General features: G+C 54.0%; 1 protein-coding gene across 1 annotated transcript in view; it reads right to left on the bottom strand.

Annotated features, from left to right (window-relative positions):
- Positions 1-23,159, bottom strand: part of TEKT5 (tektin 5) — a gene marked incomplete at its 5' end in the record, with an annotated part of 34,309 nt that overhangs the window by 9,640 nt on the left and 1,510 nt on the right. Inside the window, 4 exons of the mRNA XM_080830271.1 lie at positions 12,431-12,653; positions 16,617-16,760; positions 20,667-20,737; positions 21,340-21,423. Coding sequence (XP_080686397.1) covers positions 12,431-12,653; positions 16,617-16,760; positions 20,667-20,737; positions 21,340-21,423 — 522 coding nt within the window. The remainder of the gene's footprint in view (positions 1-12,430; positions 12,654-16,616; positions 16,761-20,666; positions 20,738-21,339; positions 21,424-23,159) is intronic.

Below are 23,159 nucleotides of genomic sequence, written 5' to 3'. Positions count from 1 at the left end.
CCAACAAGTAGGGGGAAAGAGGCTCCCAGGCTCCCGGGGCAGGGCGCAGCCTGGCTCACCCGAGGCTGGGCGGGTCGCTGCGGGATTGGCCCAGGGGGGTCACCCCATGGGAGGAGCCTCGGCAGCTTGGGCCCAGAAGCTGGATGAGAAGGAGGTGGTGACTGCGGAGGGCTCACCGCTCCCCAGGCCCCAGCTCTGGGCTCTACGAGCTGCTGCTGCTGCTGCTGCTGGCTGTCTGCCGATTAAGGCTGGGAGACTGGGGCATCTGGGGGGAGTCCCAGCAAAACAATAACCCACCCATAAGGTGCTTGCGAGCATTAATGAGATCATGAGTGTGAAGTGCTTAGTCCAGTCCCTGGCACACGCCACAGGACTGTCCTGCATCCCCGCTCTATCCCCAATCCCCATCCTGTAATGTTCAAGCTGTTAGATTTTTCCTTTGGGATCATTGGTCTTTTTTTTTTTCCCCCTTTTACTGTAAGACAATAGGAAACAGAATCACTTGACAGAATTTGTCTTCCCAGGCAACGTAAATTCCCTCAGACATCCACTCCAGGGCTCAGACTTAACCTCCATTAACCCACTTATTTGGATGTAAGGGGTCAAGGCGGCCTGTGCAAGGGAGAAGGAACGTCCTCTTTCCCAGCCTCTGGAATGTGGCTCAGAGAGGAAGCCAGCCCCAGGCAGATGGCAGCCCACATCCCCCCAGCACCACCACCACCACCCCCGCCCCCCGCCACTACCAAGATTCGTTTTGTTAACCAACCCCCCTCCAGGCAGATGCCCAGCCGCCGGCCTCCATGCGGGGTGTCTTGGAGGTAGGAGCCCTGGGCGGGAAGTCAGGAGACCCAGGTCCCCATCCAAACCCTAACACAAACCAGCTGCGAACCCACACCCCCACTCAGAGCCCCGGGCCTCTTGGGCAATCTCTGTACATGGGGAACAGGGCCCAAGCTCCCCTCACTGGCTAGGGTGCTGCACAGTCTCCCGGACCAGGCAGTGTGCTCTACCCCCCAGACCATTGTCGGTCTCCCTGCACGCCCGGGGCCACGTGCCTGGGACCCAGCCCAAGACCTGTCAGGCAAAGGGATGGGTCTGGTGTGTGTGATTTTGTGTTTCAGTCTTCAAGTCAACCCCCTCCAGACGTTGCGGGGAGGAGGGGTCCTGGGACATGGCCATCTTGAAGATGCTCTGGACAGTGGACAGATTTTTCTCTAAAGGTCTGTGTGGTAGATATTTCAGACTTTCTGGGCCATCTGGGTCGCTGTCACAACCATGCGGGCACTTTAGTGCAAAAGGAACCACAGATAATATGTAAACGCACAGAGGTAGGGGAGGGACCCTGTGTTTCAATAAAACTTTATGTACAAAAATAAGCCCTGGGGCCGCAAGTTGGAGACCCTTGCTGTAACCCATCACAGTCAAGTCCTGATTACGCTAACCAGCCCATGTCATGCAAGGCTGCTGCTCCTCTGAGGTTTCTGGCATTGGGAGAACTTCTCTGCTGCCTTCCTACTCAGAGTGCAGCCCGTGGACCAGCATCCCTGGACTCCGAGCGCATTACTAGAAATGCAGGGTCTCAGGTCCCACCCCGGACCTACCAAGGGAATCTGCAGTTTCACAAAACCCTCAGGTGTGACAAGCACATTAAAGTTTTAAGGTGGGAGGACAGGCTCAGGTTTGTGGTTTGACGCAGATCTCTCTGGCTGCCATTTGGGGGGCGGACGGACAGTAGGGACAAAGGCGGGAAGCAGGAGGGCAGGGAGCGATAGAGAGGCAACGTGGGATGGAGAGACATGGAAGGGACAAGGTCACAGGGTATTCACTGGTAACAGATGGGAGCGTGCCAAGTGAGGAGAGGCAGTATTTCACAGACCTCTGCCTGCCCAGCCCCTAAAATCAGGAGGAGACTTCTAGAAGGCCGCAAGAGGGAAAGAGGACGTAACACAAGAAGAGCACTGAGAACACTGGCTCAGCTTGGTCTTTAGGGTGAATCTTTTCTTTCTCCTTCTGCTTGCAGTCCCATGGCTGACGAGACCCAGACTGCCACCAGCCACCCTCGGCCTTGCAGGGGAGCTGCTGAGAGCCAACCCCACCCCGCCACCCACCCACCCCAGCCCCCTGTGTGGGAAAAGGGCGAGGTCCCCACTGGAAACGGGCTCTGGCCATGTATGAGGTGTGAAAGGCAACTGCCAGGCCGGCCTCCCCCAAAACCAACATCGCGCTCAGCGGAAAAGTGCGCCGATGTTCCTGGCTGGAACAGAAATCCACCCGGAGGCTTTAGAAGCGGGGGATGGGTCTGGCGGGGTTGTTTGCCATGTAAAACTATCTGCCTGCGTCTTGTCTTATGACAGCAGAGAAAGCTTCTGAGGCCAGGAAATAATTTTTGATGTGGAGGGAAAAATGGATTTAGCCGTTCCAGTCGGCCTTTGGCTTGTGGGTGCTTTGTGCAAGCTTACGAATTCATTGTTTTCCAAAGTGCGCGAAGCCAAGGGGTTTCCAAGGAGGTGTCTGGCTCAAGGAGGTGTCTGAGTCTTCCCAGCTCAGGAAGGGAGAAGGCAGCTTGGAATCCTTTCGCCGGTCAAATGGTGGAAGGTTTTCAAGTGCAGCCAAGCCCAGAAGCAAGGAGACGGGGGACAGGAGTGCTCCAGGCGACCTCACCAGAAACTCAGGTCGCAAAACCTCCAGGACATGGTGTCCCAAACTCGGCACTTGGAGACAGACGCTTCTTTGTTTCGGGGGCTGTTCTGCGCCTTGGGGGGGTGTTAAGCAGCAGCCCTGGGTTCTCCCCACTATCTGTGAGTAGCTCCCTGCCCCCCTAGTTGTGACGATCAAAACATCTCCAGACTTTGGCAAATGCCACCGAGGAGGAAATTCGCCCCAGGTGAGGAGGAGGCTAGATGTTGACTAAGCCCGGCTCCCAGTCATTGCTGTCCAGAGGTGGCCAGCTGTCTTCAGACAATGCCAGCCAATGTAAGCACGAGCTGCTGAGAGGCCGTCTGAGGTCAGGGGTCCTGCAAGTACTGGAGGAGTTTAGAAACTGCTGGAGGCTCTCTGTTAGAGGGGACACTTGTCTGAGTGTGAAAATCCATGGTAATCCACTAGGTCAGGTCTTTGAGCTTCTCCTTAACGTGTATGGCAATTTTTCATTGTGTTTCTTTTTTCGAACTAGTCTCCCGCATTAGAACATAAGCCCCCTTGAGGGCAGAGATCTTGTCTCGTTCATGTCTTGTCCTCAGCACGTAAGTCAGAGTCCAGTACATAAGATGATCTAAGTGAATATCTGTTTCAGGGAGGGAGAGAATTAAACATTTGTTGCATGCCTACACCTGGGAGACACACCTGGAGGACTTGTCAAAACACAGACCCATGGGCCCTGCAGTTTCTGATTCAGAAGGGCTGGAATGGAGCCCAAGAATTTACATTTCAAACATGCTACTGGGTGATGCTGATGCTGTTGGTCCAAGGACCACACTCGGAGAAGCACTGAACTCAGAACCTCTGGGATCAGGGAGTTTAAAAGGTTGGATGCCCAGGCCACACCTCAACCACTTAAATCAGAATTCCTAGAGGCGATACCCAGGCATCTGGGTGATCCCAGGGTGTAGCCGAGTTTGAGAACTGCTCATCAGCACCTTCCCCTCTGATCTCACAGCCGGCAGAATTATTCCTGCCTTATGCATTTAGACACAGAGATTCAGAGGAATTAGTTTCTTTCCCGAGATGCCTCAGTTCTACCAACATTCACCCCTGGTCTTCCTACTGCAGACGCCCTTCTTCTTCCCTCCACCTTGCTTGCTCCCCGCTCCCGCTCCGAGATGAGACCTCAGCTTTTTACCAACTTTCCAACTGATATTCATGGAGCTGTTGTTCTCACAAATACCTCCCACTGTTACTGCCCCCATTCTGCGGAGGGGGAAAACCGAGGCACACAGAGGTGAAGCAAGCTGGCCTTGGCCACGCAGCCAAGAAGTGCTAGAGTCAGAATTGAACGCAGCCATCTGCCCTGCACTGTGGGTCTCACTCGTGGGGGACAGAGAACGCGGGGATGCAAGGGGAATCTGGACCGAGACAAGACAGCAGATGCAACGGCTGGGACTGTACACGAAGCTGGGGGCCCGAGCAGGCCAACAGTCAAGGACCCAGAAGTGGATGAGCCACAACCTGGAAGAAATTAGGAAACTGCTGGGACCCAGGTGAGGCCAACGCAACCCTCTGCCTCTGCCAGGAGGCATCTTACAGTCTTCCTGTCCCAGCAGCAACCAGTCCCAGCGACTGCCCCACCCTCGGCTTCCAGTCAAAGCATGTGATTGGCTGACACCGGCCAAAGCTCGCGGGTGGGAGGAGCGACGGAAGAGCTTCCCGGAGCCTGGGTGGTGGCCGCAAAGTGAGTCCGAGACCACCCCACTTGTATCGCCTGCCCCGAGCTGAGCCTTGCTGGTCCTCGCCCCTTCCCTACCCCACCTCCTGTTCGCTCCCCCCAACTTCCTGCGTTTGCTGGCTACCTTCCCAGCTCTGGACCTCGGCTCGCTCTTCCAAATTCCAGCAGTTTCTCTCCCATTTGTTTGGTGTCACTGCGGACAGATAATTGGTGACGCAGCCCATCTCCCCAACACCCTGCCCTCAGAGCTGTCTGCACACGTGGCCCAGGTACAGAAAGGAGACCTATGCCCACGTGACACAGGTGAGCCTTTGATTCCTCTTGGCACAAAGGTGAGTATCAGGCAGAGACCCACCACATGCCGCCCTGAGACTTTTCCTGAATTACCCTGCCATACCCACATACCAGCTGGACAATGATTTCCTATTTTTCTTCAAATCAACTCCCTTTTCAGCCTTTGACACATGTATTTAAGATCTTTTGTTTTATTGCCGCAAGTAGATAACCGATCACCCTCGCCATTAATAGAGGGAACCACAACAAGAGAGAAAACGGGGGAAAAAAGGTAAGTCTCACTAAGTTCTTTTGTCTTTAGAGGTATGAAGCCTGCCTGAGACTCGATGCCTCGCTGTCAGATAGAAAGATGTTAAAGGCAAAGTAGCATCACTTCCAGTCTTGACGCTCGTCGAAAGCCTGATAGCGAGCACTTGGAAAGGGAACTTTCTCGCCAAGCATCGACCGTGTAGAAGGCCTGGCCCCCCGCCCACCCCCCTCACCAGACTGCCCATGGCCACAGGGGCAGGCAGGCGGGCTCCACTTCCCCTGGGCTGGGCCAGTTTTAGAAAGAGCCGTCAGTAGCTTGGCGGCGGGTACCGGTGCTGGATGGGATCCTGCTGCTTGCGAAGCACGAAAGTATTTCCCGCTCCACAATAGGTTCCAGACCTCCCTGGACAAACAGAGGGGCTGGCAGTAGGAGCTGGGGCACTCAGATCGCAGGCTTTGAGCCCTTACCCCGCAGACACTGTGACTTCCTGCCCTGGTGCCGCCTCCCAGGGAAAGGATGCTCTGCTGGTGTTAATGACCACTTGGAAAGCAAAACCCCAAAGCGAAGGCTTTCAAGGTTAAAACTCAGAGTCCCTCTGTGTTCTGTTAAACTCTTCCGAGGCCCGACTGCTTTCTACATCTGCTTTCCTGCATTTCCTCGGACGCATGGAGAAAAATGTGTCCAATGCATGAGCCTACTGGAACCCAGGCAAGGAATGCAAACGAGTGCGGTGGCCCATGACAGGGGTGCTGGGGGCCCAGGCAAACTGGAGGGCCTGGGCCCTGTCCAAAGAAACGTGGTGCCCTTCAGCTCCTGCCCGCTGCTCCCCCATAGAAACCTGCGCTCAGAGCTGCTGGAGCCACCCATTTCTCTAGAGATTCTGGAAATCTGAACTTTTCTGTAAAATCTCCATTTTTTTTTTGCCAAAATATTAAAAAAAAAACCAAAACTTCTATAAGAATGCATACAGATATGTGGACATGTCACTTTTAAAGGTGACAGCCCACACCGGAAATAACCCTCAGGTCCTTCAGCAGGTGAATGGATAAGCCAGTTCAGGTGTGTGGATACGACACATACTAGTGGTTTATACATACAATACTATATCCACACAACACGCACTGCTCAACAATGAGTAAACCAGGACTCTCGATTCCACTAAGTGAAAGAAGCCAGATGGAAGAAACCAGTGCATATGGGTGTGTCTCCCTTCATAAAATAGTCTGGACAATGTAAACGCCTCTACAGGGACAGAAAGCAGGTGGTGGTTGTGGGGGGCTGCAGGGGTGGGGGGTGGAGAAGGAGATGAGAAAGAGCCACAAGGAAACCTTTGATCTGTTCACTACCTTGACTGAAGGTGGTGGCCTCATGACCTGTATTTGTCAAAACTTCTCTAATTGGGGCGCCTGGGTTGGCTCAGTGGGTTAAAGCCTCTGCCTTCGGCTCAGGTCATGATCCTGGGGTCCTGGGATCGAGCCCCGCTTCGGGCTCTCCACTCAGCGGGGAGCCTGCTTCCTCCTCTCTCTCTCTGCCTGCCTCTCTGCCTGCCTCTCTGCCTACTTGTGATCTGTCAAATAAATAAATAAAAACTTATTAAAAAAAACTTCTCAAATTGTACACTTGGAAAATAGGCACCTAATGACATGTCAAGGATAAATAAAGCTTTTCAGTAAAAATGTGAGGGGCCAGAGAACAGGCAGGCCAAGTTAAGCCCACGGGCTCCTGGTGTTTGTCTTTGGATTTAAACCATGCAGCCAGCGTTACGTGATGCCTGGTGCCCTGTGCATTTCGTGAGGCGCTGGGTTTGCAAAGGTGAGGAACTTTGCTGAGTTCTCCAGACAGCAGTGGAGCAAACAGGCCCAGTCCAGGTGAAAATGGGGACCCAGGGACACTGGCAGGTGCTACCCAGAGAGACCTTGTCACCTGCGCCTTTGGGCCAAGCTCTCAAGGCTTTCAGAAGGATCTAAAGCAGTTGAGCTTTGTTCCCTGTAAATCAAATGCCCTCTTATCTAGCTGCCAGCTAATTCATGGGTACTATCAAAAGCAAACAGAGCAGCAGGGAGGCCACAGCGGTAATCCAGGCAAGAGATGGTGGACGCCCAGCCAGGGTGGAGGCAGAAGGGGCAGTGGGGAGCAATGAGATTCTGAAAGTAGAACCGACTGGATTTACTGATGGAACAGACTCAGGGTGGGAGAGGAAGAGAGGCATTCAAGTGGGCCCTGATGTTTGGGATTGAGCACCTGGAAGTCAGAGCCCCTGGAAGTCAGTTGGAAGCATCTAGAAGCATCTGGAAGCCAGAGCCACAGAGGAAAATGGTGCTGCAGGAGGCATGGTAGAAGTCCTCAGGGGAAATCTGGCTCCTGTTTGCTGCCTCTAACTACAAAAAAGCCCACACCACGTTCAAGGAGAGAGCGGTTGAGAGAAGTCTAGAATCCAACTTATCTCTCAGACAGCCCGACTGAGGCTATACTTCTGGCTTATCCTGACCGCATCTCCTCCCCGCCCACCCCCAGCTCCTGGTGTCCTCGTTTGCTCCAACCACATTCACGTCCCAGCTGGGAAAATGGGATTTTGACTCAAGGGCTCACATGACCGAGGGGTGGCAGAAACCCCAGAGGGGCGTCTGCTTTGCCACATTCAGGGCTGACCCAGGTGATGGGGTAAGCTGGCCCGATGCATCGCAGGAGGGATGACCCAGCTGGGCTTGGAAGCTTAGAAACAAAATGCAGTGGGCAACTCGGATTAGATTGGATGCCTGAGGTTTGCCTTTTGGAAGGATTTGGTTCCACCAATACTCTGAGTCTGGAAGAGGGGAGGAGAGAGGGAGGGAGAGAGAAGGGAAGGAGACAGCTGCTCACCCAGATGTCTGTCAAAGCCAATTTTGCCCTATAAGCAAAACTTTGTATCGCTCTGATTGGTGGAAAATGCGCATCATTGGCCTTAAGTGCAAACAACCGTAAAAAAGCGTGAAATGAGATGCAGGTAAAACCATGTTATTTAAACTCTGGCTAGATGCTGCTGGCTGTCCCAAGTTCTTAGCCTGAGGCCGGCACTCTCTGTTTAAAAGAGGCGAAGAAGGTATTCTAGCCTGCGAACAGGGCTTCCCCTTGAGATCATTTCAAGGACTGAAACAGGACTGAAGGAAGACGCACTTTCTTGCTTGCGATCCACCCACTGTCACTTGCCTTGGCCGGGGCCTGGCTCCCACACTTCAGGAGAAACGTGGCTCTGTAGCGGTGTCCTCATACCTCCCCCTTCAAGCCTTTCCCCCACCTTAAAAGTCTCCCCCTACAAGTCTTATTCAAGTGGGTCACTGGTTACAGGTGGGGACTTCTGCAGTTCTGGAGTCCTGTGGGGGAGGGGGGAAGCGGGGAGCTCTCAGGAGACACTGGTTCTCAAAGACAGCAGCCTGCTCACAGGTCATCAACGGCTTGAGCCCAGAGAAGTCACCAGCCTCTCCTCTAGCAGAGGTCAATGTGACCGGGACACACCCCAGGCTCCAGAGTGCAAGGATCAAGGGCGTGGACAAGGTCCAAGCCAAGTTCCAGGGTTTGGGGTGTGGCCTTGGAGATGGAACCCGAGGATCACGGTGAACATCTAAGGCTGTCTGTGTACCTCCAAACCCCTGCTGGATTCGAAATCTGCATGGGGAACTGTGTAGACCCGGCCTTTCGGAGTGGATTCTTATGACCATCTGGGCAACACTTCCTTTGCAGCACAGGTGAGGACGGAGGCCTAGAATTCTCCAGGAATGCTTCTTGCCAAGGGGAATGAGGCTGATATCAACAACTAACAGTTAACATTTTTAAAGGGAGCATTTCCAATCCTTCAGGCTGAAGCAAACCATCGAAAGGTGAAAGGGTTGTTATATATTTATTTTCGTTCCATCGACGTCTTTTATTGTCTTAGAAAAACACAATGTGGCATCATCACCAAACAGAAGACAAGTCCTCGCTCAAGGAGTGTTGTCACTGGTGTCGGGCTGGGGTTTAGTGTGTTTCAAATGGGTGCTGGCTTATTTGCAAGGCAGCTGGTCCTTAGATAATGAATATTAATAAAAATCCACACAGTTGCAAAGACTCTCTCATCATCAGCGATGAGACGGTTAGTAATAATTCCAAGCTTCCCTGGAGAAATTCAGGGAAAAGGCTTTGCTCCCCATCGCCACCCAAAAGATCCTTTTTCTCCTTATTGATAATATTATGAATGCTCAGTTACCTTTTCTTAAATGTTTACCATTCGCCAAGCGCTGCACTAAGGACGCCGCAAAAACACACACGTTGATCAACTCTACGTAATGTCATCCATTAGTTCTCGTTCCCCATTTCACAAATGAAAAACCAGCTGCTGAGACCCACCAAAGGAGCTTCCTGAGTCATCTCCAGGCCTCAGATCTCGTGCCATGAAATGTAACAAGGCACTGCGTTTGATCCACAATATGAAATGCCTCAAAAGAAAATGCTCGCTCTTCCTCTGGGGCACCCGGGAGGCTCAGTCGGTTAAGCGTCTGACGGTGCGGCTCCGGTCATAATCTCAGGGTCCTGGGATGGAGCCCTGCATCGGGCTCTATGCTCAATGGGGAGCCTGCTTCTCCCTCTCCCTCTCCCTCTCTCAAATAAATAAAATCTTTAAAAGAGAGAGAGAAAATGCTTGCACAATAACCAAAAAGCCATCCCACGTTCCCCCTGGGGAGGAAGGAACACACAGCACCCATATCTGATGCGATACTGTCCGGCCTTGCAAAGGAAGGACATTGTGACGTGACCTGCTACATGGAGGAAACTCAGAGACACCGCACTCAGGGAAATCAGCCCGTCACAAAAGGACAGTTAGTGTAGGATTCCACTCTTGTGGAAGTGTGACCCGCAGGGGTCAGTTCGTAAGGGACAGAGAGGACGGTGGCGGCTGCCAGGGGGACAGGGGACTGGGAAGTGGTTTAGTGGGCATGGAGTTAATTAAACACAGGAGTTCTTTTCAGCTTGGGAAGATGGGGAAACGTTCTGGAGACAGATGGTGGTGATGGTTGCACAACAGTGTGAAGTACCTTACACCAGTGACCTATACACACTTCGCAGTGGCTGCTATGGACTGAATGTGTATGTCTCCCAGAATTCACGTCGAAACCTAATCCATGCTGTACCAGTAGGAGGAGGTGGGGTCTTGGAGCTGTGATGAGGTCACCAGTAGGCTCACTTTGAATGGGATTAGTGCCTGGATAAGAGAGACTGCGGAGAGCTCCCTCCCCCACCCCCCCGTGCCATGTGAGGACACAGCGAGAAGACAATGTCTTCTCAATGACTAAGAAATGGGCTGCCCCCAGACACCGAATGTGCCCATGGCTTCATCCCGATACTTAGCTTATGAGAGGTAAATGTCGATTGTTTATAAGTCACCAATCTATGGCATTTTTGTTATAGCAGCCTCAACAGACTAAGACAATGGTACATTTTTTTGCTATGCTTATTTTGCCACAATAAGAGGACATTTCTTTTTCCCCAGAAGAAGGCAGGAAGGGGTGGAGGGAAGGAAGGAAAGAAAAGAAAGAGAGAAAAGGCTTGAAATTAAAAGCATTAACTCATTCATGGATCATTCCTTTAAAAAATATCAACAGGAAACTCAACATTGTAGATTCCTCTCATTCACCGAACAGAGATTTAAGGGGTGTCGACTATTTAAGGGGCGACTATATACGAAGCAGGGGGGTTATACAGCTGAATCAGGATCAATGTCCTGGAGGGACACGGACAAGTAAACCCACTGAATCCATTAAATCATAACCGTCAACGAAGTGCTCACTCTGGACAGAGAGCTGTGGTTCAGATAATCCTTCTGGCAGCCCTGAGGTCAGAACCATTATTATCCCTTCTACAGATGAGGAAACTCAGGCACCGAGAGGTTAGGGAAACCGCCCAGGGTTGCAGAGATGGTGAGCCAGGATTCCCTCCCAGGCAGCCATGCTCTGTCCGTGCTCCCAGCCACACACTATGGGGTGGAAGGAGCGATGAAAATCTACGTAAATCTGCATTTGTAGTCAGCAAACTGCAATCTGTGGCCCACGTCCGGCCCACTGATGATTTTTGTACATAAAGTTTTATTGGCACACAGCCGTGTTCATCTGTGTGCATACCGTCTATGGCCGTCTACATGAGCAGAACTGAGTCGTGATAGAAGCCGAATGGCCTGCAGAGCTGAAAATGGGACCTGGCCCTTTATAGAACAAGTTTCTCAACCCCATTTTGGGAAGATTAATAGGAAAATGTTCGGTAAAAGAGGGAGGGATGGTCCGACTTCCAACTCTGCCTTCTCGAGATGTTTCACATCTCTCCCTTTCCCCTCGCATCTGACGCCACCACTGTGGCATAGCCAGCCATCCTTCTCATCGGACGCCTTCTAGAAGCTCTTATCCACTCTCCCTATGTCCACTCTTGACCTCTGCAACCCTGTTCCACCCAGGAGGGAAAGAAAGCCACCTAAGGATGAGAGTGGATCTGCATGCCTTCCGCTTAAAATCCTTCTAAGTCTCTCTGGGTTCTCAGCTTGAAATCCAGACTCCTCGCCAGGACCTACCAGGACCTGTATGACCTGAGCCTGCCCCCTGCTCCCACCCCATCCCACACATATCTGTTGCACGCACCGGCCACTCTCAGGAATACTCTTCCCACATCCCTTGACTGCCCAACTCCCTGGTGACCTGCCCTTGATGCCACCAGGTGCGAGGTCCCTGAGAAGCCCTGATGCATATCCTTGCTCTTCTCTCATCCTAGAAACTTCCATTTCCTCGGCCCCCTCCATACCTGAGGCTATAGGGTGGCGTATGTGGGGGCTTATACCACCCCTGTCTAATTGCCATTGAACCTTGCTTGCAGCCCATTAACTGCCCCCCCCATATATATATAACAATCTTTGTATCTAGAACTCTCTTTTGTGAATGCAGGTTCAAGGCTCGTCCCCTGCCACTACTCCCCCATCAAACTATCATCCCTAAGTCCTTCCTGTGTGCACACATCAAAGCCTCCACCAGAATGCAAGTCCCCTGAGGACAGGGACCCGGGGATTGTTTGCATGGCCCCTTCTTTCATTCCTGGTGGCCAGCAAGCATCAGGCACGTTTGCTGAGCGTAGGCAGAGCAGGGAGGATAAATTCCATGCAGAGAGGCCTCCCCATCCCCAAAGTGGGGACACTTGTCACGTTCCGCTGAAGCCCTTGGATGGAGTGAAGGACCCTGGGGGCCATCAGCAGCCTCTTGGGGGCCCATGCTGACAGCCAGACTGAGCTCCAAGTTCCATCATCAGGAGAGCAGGGAAGCATCCACCCCAGATGCTGTACTCCCCCTGTGACACCCACGGCTCCTTCCCCTTTCCGGGGGGACAGGCTCCTGGATTCTGGGATGGTAGGACCGGGTCAGCACCAGGGGGCCGTGGGCAGCTTGGCCAGCCGAGACCACTGGGAGGCAGGTGAAGCCTCAGCCCGGCGGGCGGCGGTCCCCTTGCGCGCATCTCCTTACCTTCGCCAGCTGAGTCTGCAGCTTATTCTTGGCATCCGTCACCTCGGAGATGCGGGCGCTGAAGGCCAGGTTGGTGTGGGTAAACTGCTTCCACATCTGGTCCGACAAGATCTCAAAGAGGTTCTCGGCCTCCTCGCGCAGCCGGATGGAGTTGGCCCGCATGTTCTGTGAGTGCCTGATGTTGTCATTGCTGAACTTGGCCCAGGTCTCGGGCACGGAGATCCTGCAGGAGGCACAGGGATGAACTTAACACAAGACAGGAATCGGGGGGTGGAAGGAAGGCCTTGGAGGACCCCCAATCCAGAGTCTCACCCTGGGCACTCTAGACATCTGTGTCAGGACCATTCTCTGTTCGGGGGGGGGGGTCACCCTGGGCCCTGAAGGAAGTTTAGCAGCGCCCCTCTGCCTGCTAGATGCCAGCAGTGCCATCCATCCAGTCGTGACAACCCAAAGATGTCTCTAGACATTGCCAAATGTCCCCTGGGAGATGGGGAACAACTGCCCCCCATTGGGGACCACTGGGCTAACCCAACCTCCACCCCATTTTCTAGGGCAAGCAACAGCATCCTGGCAAGCGCTAATCTTCCAAAGGGCGCTTGGTGAGTTGTAGGGGAGAAAATGGTCCTTTGAAAAGCTCTCTCACTACCACCACCAAAATCACAGAGACAGGCCGAGAAGCAGGCACTGGGGTTCTGTGCTGGCCACAGAGCCCCTTCAGTTCAGAAATGAGCACGTGGCCAGGCTAATGGCCCCAAATTCCTCATTCAACAAAAGTTCTCTGAACACCTACCACATACCAAGCATTGTCCCAGGCATCGGGATCGAGCCAGGCCCAAGAACATCAACAGCCCTGTCCTCACCGGGCTAAGTTTCCGGCAGAGGAAGACGGACGTCAAAGAAAGGAGATAATTACACACGGTATATGCGCTAGAAGGGACTTTAGCCCGGGAAGGACAGGCTGAAGGAGTGCAGGCTTTATGTGCCTGTCAGGGTCCTAAAAGGAAAGAAAAAAGATCGGAGGGTGTTGAGGAGCTCCAGGATTAGTCAAAGTGCAAAGCTGTCACCACTGAGGGCCAGAGGACGGGCAAAAAGAAACCCCCAACCTCCTCCTCGTCCTGCCGTGGGCGCCCCTCGCCCTGGTGGAACCCCAGTGGGAGCCAGATGGAAAGACGGTCTACAGTGGGCAGCGGGAGAACGGGTCTGGTGGTGAACGAACCTCGGAGACACAGACTTGATCAGAAAAGGCAGGCAGGGAGACTTCTCGGAGGCGGTGAAGCATAAGGGATTCAGTTTAGACAACAGAAAGTACTTCCTGGCCGAGGGTATAACCCTTTGCACCACACAACTGATGTATGGCCTGGTTGGGGGTCGGGGGGTTCTCTTCCTCAGGGGAGCCTCTGAGAAGGAGGGACATGCATTTCCCGGAGCTGGCTTCAGTTCCTGGGTAACTTTTTAAGGTCTCCTCTAGCTGGGAAATCTCCAGTTCTTAAATAAAACATCTTTCTTCTCAGGCAGTGGGGGAAAAAAAAAAAAGGGATTCAGTTTTCTGAAATAGAAGTCTCTTTTCAGACATTTTTAAAGCACACTTAGATTGCATGGTGACTAGAAATTTTTAAAAAGAACACATCATATATGGTTGTCTTGTCTGTCTTTGGCAGGAATTCAAAAATCAAGCAGTAATGGGGGTCTCGGGCTTCTGGAGATGGGAGAGGGCACGGTGTCTGAATCAGATCGCTCAGCCAACAAATACTCGAGGCTCAGAGAGGTGAAGCATCTTTTCCAAGGTCACACAGTCACTCACCATCAATCCGGGAAGGGGGAGGCACCAAGGACAGCAGAGAGAGACCGCACCTGACTCAGGAGTGTGCCTCCTGCTGCTGAAAGGGCACTGTCAAGGTCAGGAGCAGCAACCTCTAAGGCCCCAACCTCCCCTGGAGCAGACAGCTGTCCTCCCCAGAGAAAAGAACCTGCTCTGTCACACTCTTCCTGGGCTGGGGGAATGAGCCAGAGGCAGCTTGTCTGCTGGAAAGTGGTGTGCCTCAGTAGGGGGGACATGCTTTGGGGGCCATGTGTCCTCTAAAGATGGTGGCAGGCGTGGCTGGGAGGCAGGAAGGTGCCAAGACAAAACACACGGGCTCCGTGTCCAGTGTGGGCTCAGACTGTGGCTCTGCCACCAGCTGTGTGAGCTTGGTCCAGGCGCTTCAACTCTCTGAGCCTTAGTCTCCCCATTGTAAAATGGGGATAATAATGGTGTCAACACCCCAGGGTTATCGAGGGACTAAATGTGAAACCCCGTCTTGGCATCTGGCAACAGAAAGCACTTAATAAGGGTTTAGGAGTCACAAGACGCTGTTTGCAAAGTGCGGTGCCTACAGTACTCAGCCAACATCAGGTAAAGGGCACCTGCTGTCGCCAGGTGTCCCATGGTCGGTTGACCCACGGCAGCGAGAACTTGGGTGAGCAGAGCTCCTGCGGTCCAGTCTCCCAAGCGTCCTTTCACCTGCCCAGACGTGGCCCTGCTTTAAGAAGATGCCCGGTCCAGAGCCCTGGGCTAGCACATCTGGTGAGCGATCAGTCACACACCCCAGCGCTTGCTCCCCAGCTCGAGCCCCTGGACTTAGCACATCCTGACTCTCTCCAGCCCCTGGCTGCAAGCTTTCAGGGAGGCATCCGTTTGGGAAGGGAACCCTCCAGACGAGCAGCTGCGGCCCCCGAAGTCCTGGTTAGGTAGCCAGGGGCCAGGGGTGTCACCTTGTCAGGAAGGAGAAGGGGGCCCCACAAGTTGCCACTGCCAGAAACCCCCAAAGTTCAGGGCAACACTTTGATATTTACTAAGGTCCAGGAGGCGGCCCTGAGCTCGGGCCAAGGAGATCACCATGAAATTCCTTTCCTTTCTCTCTTCCCTCCCTCCTTTCCTCTTTTCATGCGTTTGCTTATTCAACAAACACTTCCTGCACACCTATGTGCCAAGCACAATTACATTGTGCTAAGTTTTCTGGTTTTTTTTTTTTTTTTAGATTTTACTTGTCAGAGAGAGAGAAAGAGCGAGCACAAGCAGGGGAAGCAGCAGGCGGAAGGACTAGCGGTTCCGGGCTGAGCAGGGCCCCGCCCCCCGATGCGAAACTCGATCCCAAGACCCTGAGATCATGCCCTGAGCCAAAGGCAGACACTTCACTGACTGAGCCACCCAGCACCCCCCCCCCCCGCCTTTTTTAAAGAGACCAGGATAGATACCACCCTCTCCCTGTACCCAGAGCACCGCTCTGTCCAGCCCTCATTATCCTGGACCTTGCACTGCCTGCTGATGGGGAAAGCATGCCTTTCTTCCCTTCTGCCTGAAATTCCAGAAACAGAGACATGTCCATGACAGAGCCAGGCACACAGAAGGCACCCACCTCGGAGCCGCTGTGACAAGCAAATGAGGTCACACGGCAAGTACTCAACACATCTCAGCTGCTGTCATTCCCCCACACTAGGCTCTGTGCTCCGCGCCCCACACACCCACCTCCTTATACTCATAGCAACTCTGGGAGGTGGGCACTATTTTTATTCCAGTACAGACGAGGCGGGGGGGGGGGGTGCAGAGAGATTAAGTACTTTGCCCCAAGCATGAGTGTAGAGGCTGAACGGGAAGCCAGGCAGCCTGGCTCCAGCATCCACTTTTAAACCACTACCGGCTCTGAAGGCCACCGGTTGGCTCTCCCAGCTGAACTTGGATCCCTCCTCCTTCCGGTTACAGTCATTCTGTTTTGGATTTGTTTGGTGGAATTGCCAATCCGGGTGCCCGGCCTGCCTTGGCCCCACAGCAGTGGCTGCGTGACCCTCCCTAAGCCGACCTCTTGTACTCTCTCACTAGAATTTTAATCTTGGGCAAAATGAAGAGACACCCGTGCTCTGACAATATAGATGATTAGCTCCCACTTCCTGGCTCATTCAAGCTGCCAGAACCTTCCCCTCCAGCCTTCCCCTGAAGTATGTGGCTCCCTCACAGCCTTCCAGTAAGTTCTGTCTTGTCTTAAGATAGCTAGAATTGGATTCTGTGGCTTGCAACCGAGGACCCCCATCACCCACTTTGTTTCTTACTTGACTGGTGCATGATGGCTTCATGGCTCCTTAGGGGAGCAGACCCAAGCCCTCACTCCCATCAGGCTTGGCCAGAGATGGGGACCAAGAGCCCAGTACTTACGTGCCATCGACTTTCTCCATGCCGTGGAAGAAGCTGATGCAGTCTGACGTGTTCCTCAGGTTAAAGCACTTCTCATCGATAAACTGGGCCGAGGTTTTGTCCTCGAGGTCCCTCTCCAGGGCGTGCTGAGCATCTCGGTTATCCCTGTGCAGTGCAAGGATTTGCCTGGAGATTGTGCACCTACCCGGAGTCCCTCGCACAAGGTTATGCAGGAGGGAGGTGCAGAGCCATTGCTCAAAGCCAAGTCTCTGGACTCCCCCCAGGGTGCTCTGTCTACCCCAGTAGTTTCTCTGCCCTCTTCCCACTTTGATGCCCCCACTACATACCCACGACCTCTCCACACTTCCCCTTCCCCCCAATCCAAGCAGATCTGTTGTCATTCAAAATAGGGGTAGGCAAACATTTAGCGTAAAGGGTCAAATACTAAATACTTCAGGCTTTGTCGGTCGTATGGTCTCTGTTGCAACTACTCAACTATGCAGGAAAACAGTCTTGGATAATATGTAAGTGAATGGGCGTGGCTGTGTCCCAATAAGTCTTTATAGAAACAGGTGGTGGGCCAGATTTGGCCCTCCAGCTGTACTTGGCTGACCTGCTTTAAAAGACATGAATTCTACTTTGGACAGAGCCTGGGACTGAAACATGCCCTGGGCAGAGTCGGGGACTGGACGCAGTCAGGAGGTAGGCGGAGTCAGGAACTGGACAGAACCAGGGGCTGGGCGGAGCCAGGGACTGGGCGGAGCCAGGGGCTGGGCGGAGCCAGGGGCTGGGCGGAGCCAGGGATTGAAGAGTCAGGATGGGTGGAATCAGAGACTGGGTGGAGTCGGGGACTGGACGCAGTCAGGAGGTAGGCGGAGTCAGGAACTGGACAGAACCAGGGGCTGGGCGGAGCCAGGGGCTGGGCGGAGCCAGGGGCTGGGCGGAGCCAGGGATTGAAGAGTCAGGATGGGTGGAATCAGAGACTGGGTGGAGTCGGGGCAGAGCCGAGGTGAGCAGAGGACAGTGGACAGGGACAGTGCTTGGCGCCCGCAGGGCTGGAATCTTGGCTGGGAAGCTTAGACTTAAAAGCCACCATGTGCCAAACTCCAGACCCTGGAGAACCGCTTTCATGATTCCTGCCATATTCTCAAGGTACCGGCACTGTAAGTTACTACTTTTTAAAAATCACCTGTAAAATATAAACAAGTGTATTTTAAAGGGAAAATCTACATCGTGGTCTCTAAAGGATCATCAGTAGCACCCTCCGTTAAAAGGTCACCTCACACATAAATACTCATTAAACGCTAACAGAATCCCAGCTAGAATCTGTTGTCTCCAGAAGGTTCTAAGCCTGAGCTTTTCTGTCTCTGTCTTGACTGAAACAAGATTAGTCAGTGTTGAAGATATACGAGCATCGGCTGGGAATGTGATCTTGAAGTGCTTTGAGGTGACAGGGAATAAAGAAGGAAAGGACCTTTGCTACGCCAGCTGATGTCCAGACACACCAACTAAAGTGAGGGGAGCACATGTCACATGGATGTGTGTGCACACGTGTGTGTGTGTGTGTGTGTATGCCTCTCTTTCTGCCTCATCTTTCTTGGTTTCTCTCTGTCTTAGGGACTTCCTGTCTCTCTGTCCCTCTCCCCTGTCTGTCTCTGTTCATCATTTTGCTGCTTTCTTTTTCTGCTATAAGTACTGGATGTTTGGTGATGGATTTCAAACAGGCCAGAAGCAAGAAAAGTAAATCCTGGTGGTGGATTCCCACCTATGGGAATGCTCAGGGAGTCATGTTGGGACAGGAGGAACCATCCTGAGGCCCCTGGGGGCCTTCTGAATTGGCCGAGCCATGGAGAAATGGGGTCCTGTCCTGCCTAATGAACTGGACCATGAAGACCAGAATGTAGAAAAGAAACAGGTCAGAGCATTAGAGCGGACCCAGGGCCTCAGCATCCCTGGTTGGCTGGTCCAGCTTCCTGGCCCTTGCTAATGAGCCTGGACAAAGGGGGTGCAGCCCCTGTCTCCCCTTCTTGGCCCATGACATAAAGCCCAGCCAGTGCCAAGGCTCACCTCGCTGTGGGCCTGTGAGGAAAAGCCCTGTTATGGCTTCTGCCCAGCATTTTCTGCTTTGCTGGGGGCTCCTGGTGAGGGACACAGCTCTGCCCAGACGCAGGCCTGAGGCCTCACCCAGAAAACCTTGAGTCAACAACCTAGCGCCAGGGAGGCCACCGGAGTGGGTCAGCAGTGGAGCTTCCCCCTGGGGGCAAGCTGAGACTCTGCCAATGAGGCTGTGGCCGGTTCCAAGTTCATCAGGGAGCCCTGGCAACAGAAGCTGCTTCCTGCAAGAAGATGGGCCCCGTCGGACAAGCAGGCCACTGCCCAGGGTCAAATAGCCTCTACTGAGCATGGCTCGGCCTCTGTTCTGGCCAAGGGGAGGGACGCCTGTCCACCTGCTCTCGTTCTCTCCACCCCCCCCCACCTTGGCTGCCTCCGCCTCTTGGTGGCTGTCCCCCATGTCCCTTGCTTTTCCTCTTGCTCCGTGTCTGTGCCTCTCCGTCTTTCGGGCTTTCCTCACTCTCCCGCTTCTTGCTTCATGGCCAGGGTTGCCCGAGCGGTCCCCGCCCGCCCCAGTCCCGTCTTGGAATGATTGCCCCTCCAGGGTGCAGCTCCCCAACTTCTGGTCTGGGACTCTGTTCACTCTGCTGGCTCAAACGGTCCTAGTTCCCAAACCCCAGCCCTCTGTCACCCCCACACCACATTCCGCCATAGCCCCGTGTCCACCACAAATGGAAAACCTCTCTTTCTTGCCCAAAATAGGTGATCATAAAAATAAGGGCAAGAAAAACACAATGAAGACATTTGCCCGCCCAAAGCACTTCCTTTGTTAAAATGTTCTTTTTTAAATGCAAATATATAAGGGTTGTTTTGGTTTTTTTTTTAAAGCAAATTAACTTATAGACAAACAGGAGGCAAACAGTCCAAGTGGGAGGTGGACTTGTCAGCAATCAGGTCAGAGGCACACCCACGACAGAGGTCACCCCTGCGTTCGGTAATTCACCTGTCCCCACGCCACTGTTGTGTGTGCCCCTTCCAACACCTCCACCCCTGCAGCCGGCCCTGACCTCACCCTTAGACCTGCAGGGAGCTTTACAATACGGCCCTGGGTGATCCCGTCCCTGGGCCCAGTCCTCAGTGGAGGTGAGGGGCTGCTCTGTGGGTGTTGGGAGGGTGGGAGGCTGACTGCTCCTCCTGGGGAACGGCCGCCAAAGCCTATCTGCGAGCTGCCTGACCCCACCCCCCCAGCATCCCCTCCAGGTTACCCACAGGCCCTATGCAGCCAGAAGGGGCAGCTGGGGCTCGGTGACCAGCCCTCCTCTCGCTCTCTGGGTCTGAGGAAAGGAGAAGAACCCGCAGAGCAGCGTGCCCTGTGAGAGCTAAAGGCCATGGCCAGCCCCAGCTTCCGGAGGGAAGGCTATCTCCAGGGGAAGCGAGGGCCAAGGGCTTAGCTAGGGGCCCCAAGCCCCGTAAAACTCGGGCCTCCCTCTAATTATGCGGGGAGCCTCCTGGCTTGTCATGATACCGGTTAGTTCATCTTCCAAGAACAAAAAGCTGATTGCTTTTGAAGACTCTGGGCTCAAGGCATCCACCAGCCCCTCTCTGGAGATGTGCTGGCCCCTCCCCTTGATGCCTGATGTCAGCTGTTCTCTGCCATCTCCCCAAGGTCAGAACTCCCACGGGGAAGCCCCAGCCTCAGAGGGGCCTCAGTGAGGCCAACGGCTTTTGCTGAGGTCCTGTGTGCAAACAAGAGGAGCCAGGGAAGGGCTGGGTCCCAGAGACCGACGGTGTGCCCCAGTGTGCCCCGGTGTGCCCCGGGAGACCAAGATCACCATTGACCTCGGCTGATGCTGCAAATAAGATTTCATTTTCTTCCCCGAAGAGCCGGTTGTTCAGCACTTGCTGGCACATCACTGACCGAAAGAACCGCCAAGAGACGGACAGCCCATGTGCTTGCTCCCCGGAAACTGGGGAGACCCAAATCAGACCCCGAGAAAGGGGAGAGAAAGCAGCTCTTACCGCATCTGGATATCAATTCTTTGAGCTAGTTTTCTCATCTGTTCTTGGCAACATTTTAGCAAATCTACTTCCTGCAATGAAAAAGGTCAGAAAGAGCCACGCTCCTTAGAAAGTCACCACAGCTGGCCTCCCAGGTGAGTGACCCCACCCCTACTGCTCACCGCCCACTCCTGACCCCCTCCTCACCGCACCGTGTGCAATGTCAGAGCGGGAGTTCATCTCCTGCCTCATCCCTCCAGTCCCCAGGTCAGACAGGTAAGGGTCAGCAGCGGGGGCTCCACATTCCCCATCTTATTTTCTTCCTAAATTGTACACTTCCCGATTAAAAGAAAATTGAGCACCTACTATGTGCCAAGGGCTCATCTGTAGACTGTGTTATCGCTATATTCAATAATACGTGTGAAACGGTACAGTGTGTGACATACACTAGGCGTTCCATGAACACTGGCTTTTATTGTTATTACGGGTATTATGGTGAGATGCTGAGGGTCCCACGACTTCCCTTCTCCCTGCTCTCCACCTAGTGTAGCCCCCAACCATGCTTTCCAAGCCCTGACTCTGCATGGGGTGACATGTGGCTTCTGCTCCTGGTAGGAGCTCAGAAACCTCTGTGACCAGCTGCCACCATCCCCACCACCCCCAGCAGGCTGGGCAGACCCAGGAGGCCTCTTACCTGGATAAGGTTTTTCTCCACATTGTCATGGACCAAATCGATCCCGATCCTTTTCTCTCGATGGTACAGACACTCCAGAGCCACCTGTAGGGAGCAGTGGGAAATGGCGTGTTTTCCCTGCGCCTGTAGGCACAGCCTGACCGCAGGCAACTCCCATCCACCTTTGCTGGGATCTGCTTTATCCCCAGGAACATGGATGGTGCCCGTGTCACTGTGCCCGTGGGTCGGCTTCCACCTCCCCTTCTCCCTCTGTGGGGACCCCGGGATGCCGTGACTGCCGATGGGTAGAATACTGGGGCACATTGCATAGGTTTGCTGCATGAATGAAGTCGGCTGGACACGTGTGAAACACTCCAGATATGGTCAACAAATATTACTTATGAATATATGTGAAAACCCCTTTTTGAAGATCTGTAAACGGAGTGGGGGTGGGGCTTCGGAAAGTGCCAGGGCCAAGTGAGACCCAGGTGACCCTGTCACACAGCCGTGCACCTTGCAACGGTCACAGGGCCGTGAGCAGTGTGGAACAGAGGACAGGGAGAAGTGTCCGCTCAGGGGAGCTCCTGCAACGAGAGGCTGAGAAAGGCAGGTGATTAGGCCACAGGCCTGTGACGTCACAAAGAGCAGCAGAAGGGAGAAAGAAGCAGGGGAGCGCCCCATCTTGGTGCTGGGAGGGGTGCTAGGGGCTCTAAGAGACAGGTGAGAACACACACAAGTAAACACACAAAGAGGACCAATCATTTCTGACTGTGAGCAGGACTTGGGTGCAAAGAGTCAAGGTGAGGCAGGTGGCGGGGGGGAGCAACTGGTGGGTGGTTGGCCAGGAAGGACCTCCCTAAGGAGGTGAGAGACCAAGACCTGAATTATCGGAAGCAGCAGAGACGAATGGGAACAAGGGGCCAGGAAGAGGGAACAGCAGGTGCAAAGGCCCTGAGAGAGGAGGAGGAGCCGACAGGAAACCCCTGGAGCTGGAGAAGGGGAGGCTGGAGCCATGAGAGGGGCCTGGGCTGTGCAGGAGCTGGAGCTGGTGACAAGGAAAATCTGGATGTTAACAGGGTGCGCTGAGGGGGGGTTTTAGTGAGGGAGCGTGGAGATCCAGTTTAACATTTAAAATACCACCTCCCCGCCCTGCTGGGGCTGGAAGATGCGTGGTAGGAGGGCAGGAGTGGGGAGGACAGGGAGAAGCGGGGGCAGCCCTGGAGACAGGGAGAAGGGGGGCAGAGAGACCTCTGGTCCCCCCCAAGCCACCGTGTGGCCACCAGAGAAGCCGCCACTGAGCAGGCAGAGCCGGGTTTCCCAGGCAGGCTGGAGGAGCGAGGAGAGCTGGAGAGGACTGCAATAGGTTTCGAGTGTTGTCTCAGGTCCCCCTGCCCACTCTCCTCTCAGGGAGAAACCTGGGGGCAGAGGGACACAGCAGAAGTCCCCATAATGTGGGGGGGAGGACCCGTGCCATGTCTCCTGAGGGATCTGGAGGCGGGACCTCTCCTCTAGATGTCCCCACACCTGACATGGCACAGAGACGGCTGCAGGTGGCATCCAAGGAGGAGGTCCCGAGTCCCCACCTGCTCCAGCGGGCCAGCCGAACATCGTCCACGTGACCCAGATCAGCTCCCACGGTGCAAGGCAGACAAGCCAGTTCCGTACCCGGGGCCCACTCCGGGACCCCAGGGAAACCACTCACTCGCCCAGACTCCTCTGCCACCACAGAGCCTGGGAGAGTTTCAGCAATGAGCCAGGAATGGAAACGCAGGATGTTCCCTTCCAGGAAACGGACATACCCTGACACAGTGGGGACATGGAGCCCTTTGCCCGGCCCCTAT

The sequence above is a fragment of the Martes martes genome, assembly GCF_963455335.1.
Source record: "Martes martes genome assembly, chromosome: 18".
NCBI classification, from domain to species: Eukaryota; Metazoa; Chordata; class Mammalia; order Carnivora; family Mustelidae; genus Martes; species Martes martes.
The sequence above is the reverse complement of the archived record's forward strand: the minus strand, read 5'-3'. Positions and strand labels throughout refer to the sequence as shown.